The sequence below is a fragment of the Eucalyptus grandis genome, chromosome 11 (genome assembly GCF_016545825.1).
Source record: "Eucalyptus grandis isolate ANBG69807.140 chromosome 11, ASM1654582v1, whole genome shotgun sequence".
NCBI lineage: Eukaryota > Viridiplantae > Streptophyta > Magnoliopsida > Myrtales > Myrtaceae > Eucalyptus > Eucalyptus grandis.
This window is the reverse complement of record NC_052622.1, coordinates 21,022,038-21,026,013: the sequence shown is the minus strand read 5'-3', so window position 1 is coordinate 21,026,013 and position 3,976 is coordinate 21,022,038. Positions and strand designations below refer to the sequence as shown.

Below are 3,976 nucleotides of genomic sequence, written 5' to 3'. Positions count from 1 at the left end.
CGGGCTTGACCAAAGTTTAATACTATTATGGGCTCGGTCCAATCCATTAAATTCAAAGTCATTAATCTAAGTCCTTCCGCCACCAATCCAATGCAACTATGTGGGTTTAATTATGCAACTAATATGCAAATGCTTCTAATAGCAATATGCAATTTAACCTAATTTTTTTTTCTTGAGGTCGGGGTTGATCCCTGATTTTTATATGCAATAAACAACTAATTAGGTTGCTAAAATTTATGTATCAGCAAATCGGAAAGAAAGTGTTATAGAAAGATCATTCAAATGAAAGTGAAGAGGAACATAAGGAGTTTAGGAATGAAAACATAGAAGCTAAACTTGTTATTGAAGGTAAAAGGCAGTGGTGATGATATAGCATTGACATGCCAGTCATGGAGCAATCCCCAGAGGAAAAGGAGAAGGAGGGAAAGAGTAGTACGCAGTTGAGTCACTCTCACTATGATTCTGACTGCTCCTTGTACTAGAGTCCCGTTGAAGAAACCGGCTTTCGAGAGTTCGAACTACGTCAGACATCTCTGGTCGAATAGATGGATCCCCGTGTGAGCACAACGATGCTAATTGGAGTAGTCGCTCCGCTTCTTCTTCCACGTAGTTCCCCTGCAAATTGGGATCGATCACCCTTCCCAATTGGTCTTCATTCATAAGTTTTCTATCGCAATCCTCCGGCAAGAAAGCTTTGGCATCGAGTACCTCAGTGGGAAAGTTGCAAATTGGCTGTCCCGAGATGAGCTCGATAAGCATTTTCCCATATGCAAATACATCATTCTTCAGTGTGCACTTTCCTGTGCGGAGATACTCGGGGGCAATAAAACCCACTCTGCCACGGATGGGCGTGTAGACATAAACATCTTCATAACGATGAAAGGATTGAGAACTGGAACCAGAATCAGCTGAATTTTGTCCTACCGGCGATGAGAATGAGACTCCTGTGCCCTGCCTTGGCATGCAAGTGCGCCACTCAATAGTCCCTTCCTCCACATTTCGCTCATGCATGATCGTGGCAAAGGAAAATCCTCCTATCACGGCCTCAAAATTCACATTCAGCAGTATATTTGACGCGCAGATGCCACGATGCATGATCTTGATGTTGCCTTGATTGTGAAGATGTGCAAGGCCCCTTGCTGCTCCCAAGGCTATTTGCTTGCGAGTAGTCCAATTGAGAGGCCAGGCAAACCGATTCGGTCTCTCTCTAAGATTGTAATATAGGCTATTGTTGATCATCCAGGGATACACCAGTAAGAGCTCTTTCTTGGTCCTGCAAAAGCCCCTCAGGCATAGCACGTTTGGGTGCATCGAAACTGTGCTTCCAACTTGTATTTCTGCTTTGAACTGCTCTTCCCTCCATCGATCGACATGGCATGCTCTCTTTACTACCACTAGCGAACCATTGGCCAAGCGCCCCCGGTAAACTTTGCAAATTTCACCTTCTGCCAAGAAGTTGTCTATGCTAAAGTTGTGTGTTGCGACTCGGAGCTCCTTTAGGGAGAAGTTTTTGGGAGGTGTTATTTCACCTTCATCGGACTCGGTAGAACTGAAGGTTCGAAGATTAAACACCATCAATGTGGATTGGGTAAGCTTGATGGTTTTTCTCGATTGGTAGTGATTGGTTTGGGAATACCTTTGGCATACCCCAAGAGACTTGCTTGCGCACACAGCTTTTATAAATCTGTGGGGATTGTGCGTCTCACCCACGACTGCTTTTGATCGGTGTGAATGAACGATGTCATTATTAAGCAGGGAAAAAGTCGTTGGATTGTAGGCTGATGTGAAAGTGTGGAGCCATCTCACTTTTAAGCCTTCCTAAAGAAGCTTCGTGGAAAGAGAGAGCGAGAGAGGTTTCACTGCCTCGTAGCTTCCAAATTCGTCAAAACGTGCAACTCATATAAAGCCAATTTTGCATGACTCTCCTCGTATTTTTCGATTCCTACGCATTGAAAAATCCAAATGTGGATCACACGTCTTTTCTTTTTACTTCGTTGGCTGGACATTACATAAAAAGGCTATTAACTTTTGTGAATCCTCCAAGATCCATACTTCCAATTACTCGTATTTGGAGTAAAAATCTATGCTATGAATTATTAAAAACATAAAACTTATAGCGAGTTGACACTACAAACAAATGAAAAATGCGATTTATTTTCATTAGATCTTCCTGGAGTTAGTATTGACTAAATATTGGAAGAGACCAACGTACTTGATATGAGTTCGTGTTCCTTGTAAACTCCCTACACAACTACTCTTGGCCTTTTGCGATTGTCAAATCTCATGACTCAGAAACTAACAATGCTTTTGTATGTCCTTCAAAAACTATAAGCGAAGGAACATTGAAAATTCGTGCCACTAATTTATCAGTGTACTAGCCCAGCAGCCCGTGCTATGCATGGGATACACGTGGAGTCCATTCGTTGTTCTTTAAATTGAGTATAAAAAGTCAAGGCCATAAATGTTACCAAAGTGAGGTGCCACGGGAATATTTTTGTAAAGGAATATTGAAATAAGCTATCATAACTTAATCTGAGGGAAATTTGTCAAAAAATTCCTTGTACACAATATTTTTGGTATGTGCATTGTCCCCTCATCTTCATTTAACAATGAAATCTCAAATCCATCTCTGGTTGTTGCTGTGTTGCTGTGGAAATTGCAACAGAAAGTTGTCCATGGCTAAGAACTGGCTTAGGAGAAATAAGGCAACACAGCTTCAAATTTGGCCAATGAGAAAGAGGAAATGCTTTCTTTTAAGAATAAATGGCCAGTGAGACTCAGTGGGTGATGTACCGTGCGAAGAATGAGCACTTTGAGTACTAAAATTGTAATATTTGGATTTTTGACCAGGTCAAGAAAAAAAAAAAAAAAAAGAGGGCAGAAAAGTGGACGTTCCGCAATAAAAGGGCCCGAGTGTACGAGAAACAGAAAGGGAAAGAGGCAAAAAGAAAAGAAAGAAAGAAGGAACAGGAAGGGAAAACCGACGAAGGAAAGTCATGCGTACAGGCCACGACTCACGAGGACTTAGCCGGATTTACTCCGATTCGCAAGTTAATCCGATTTGTCAGAACGTCCAAAGCGTGTACGCGCGAATTCCCCTTTCTCTTCTTTCTTTCGTTTAGTTTTTTTTTTTTTCCTGAAGGAGCTTTGTGTCTCCTCCCTTTGCTTCTTATCTCCCGGTTGTCTCTCTCTCTCTTTTTTTTTTTTCTCTCTTCTTCTTCTTTCTTCACAGCTCCTCCAGAGTTTGAGAGCTCATTAGGCGGGCTGAGCTTGGGCCCATGGGCTTTGGCCCAATTATTACAGTGACAGTCTCTAGTGCCGTTGCACAAAACCGAAGTCGGATTAATGTTTCAGTCACATAACAAGGATTATGTATGAATTTAAATCATCCGCTGTCTTATTCCTTGGAGTAAAAATATCTCTTTCCTTCCAAGTGGATCTGGCCATTGCTTCGAGAGGGTTGGTACGTGAAAGAGTCAGATTATTTCATCCACTTTCTTTTCTTCAACTGTTGTCTACTCCGTGCACTGCACTCAAAGTCCTGGTCACCTTTGAGTGCTCTCTGCAGAACATTTCAGCAGGTAGTCAAAAGACAGGCTTGAGCGAATCTGTGATTGGAACTCTTGCTCAAAGTGATCGACCTTGTCCTTTCCTTCCACGACAATGTCCTTTGCAAATATGCTTAGCTTATTAAAATGAGCCGCGTGCTCCATAACAATAGGCTCTCTTACTTTTAATTTCTCGTCTTTCAGCCTCTTATTTTACGTATTGAATTGTAAGATCCATTAGATTATTCGTTAATTCACAACAAATTGTCTTATTAGATAAACTTATGACCTAATAATCCTACAAATATAGTTGACTTGATAGGGTCCCGACACAAAATTTTCGATACATAAAGGACCGCGACAGGGGTCCTCTGCTAATATTAAAAGGACAAATAACAGAAGGGAAGACCGAGGAAAATGATGGTTTT

At 41.5% G+C, this 3,976-nt stretch overlaps 1 protein-coding gene across 1 annotated transcript; it reads right to left on the bottom strand.

Annotated features, from left to right (window-relative positions):
* Nucleotides 1–387: 387 nt before the first annotated feature.
* LOC104429655 (LRR receptor kinase BAK1-like) lies at nt 388–1,575 on the bottom strand. The gene has a single exon (XM_010042503.3). The coding sequence runs from the start codon at nt 1,573–1,575 to the stop codon at nt 388–390; it is 1,188 nt and encodes a 395-aa protein (XP_010040805.3).
* Between the last annotated feature and the right edge of the window lie 2,401 nt (nt 1,576–3,976).

What these genes read in the sequence shown, in the direction of transcription:
- LOC104429655 (XM_010042503.3), bottom strand. Translation starts at nt 1,575, where the DNA reads ATGGTGTTTAATCTTCGAACCTTCAGTTCTACCGAGTCCGATGAAGGT.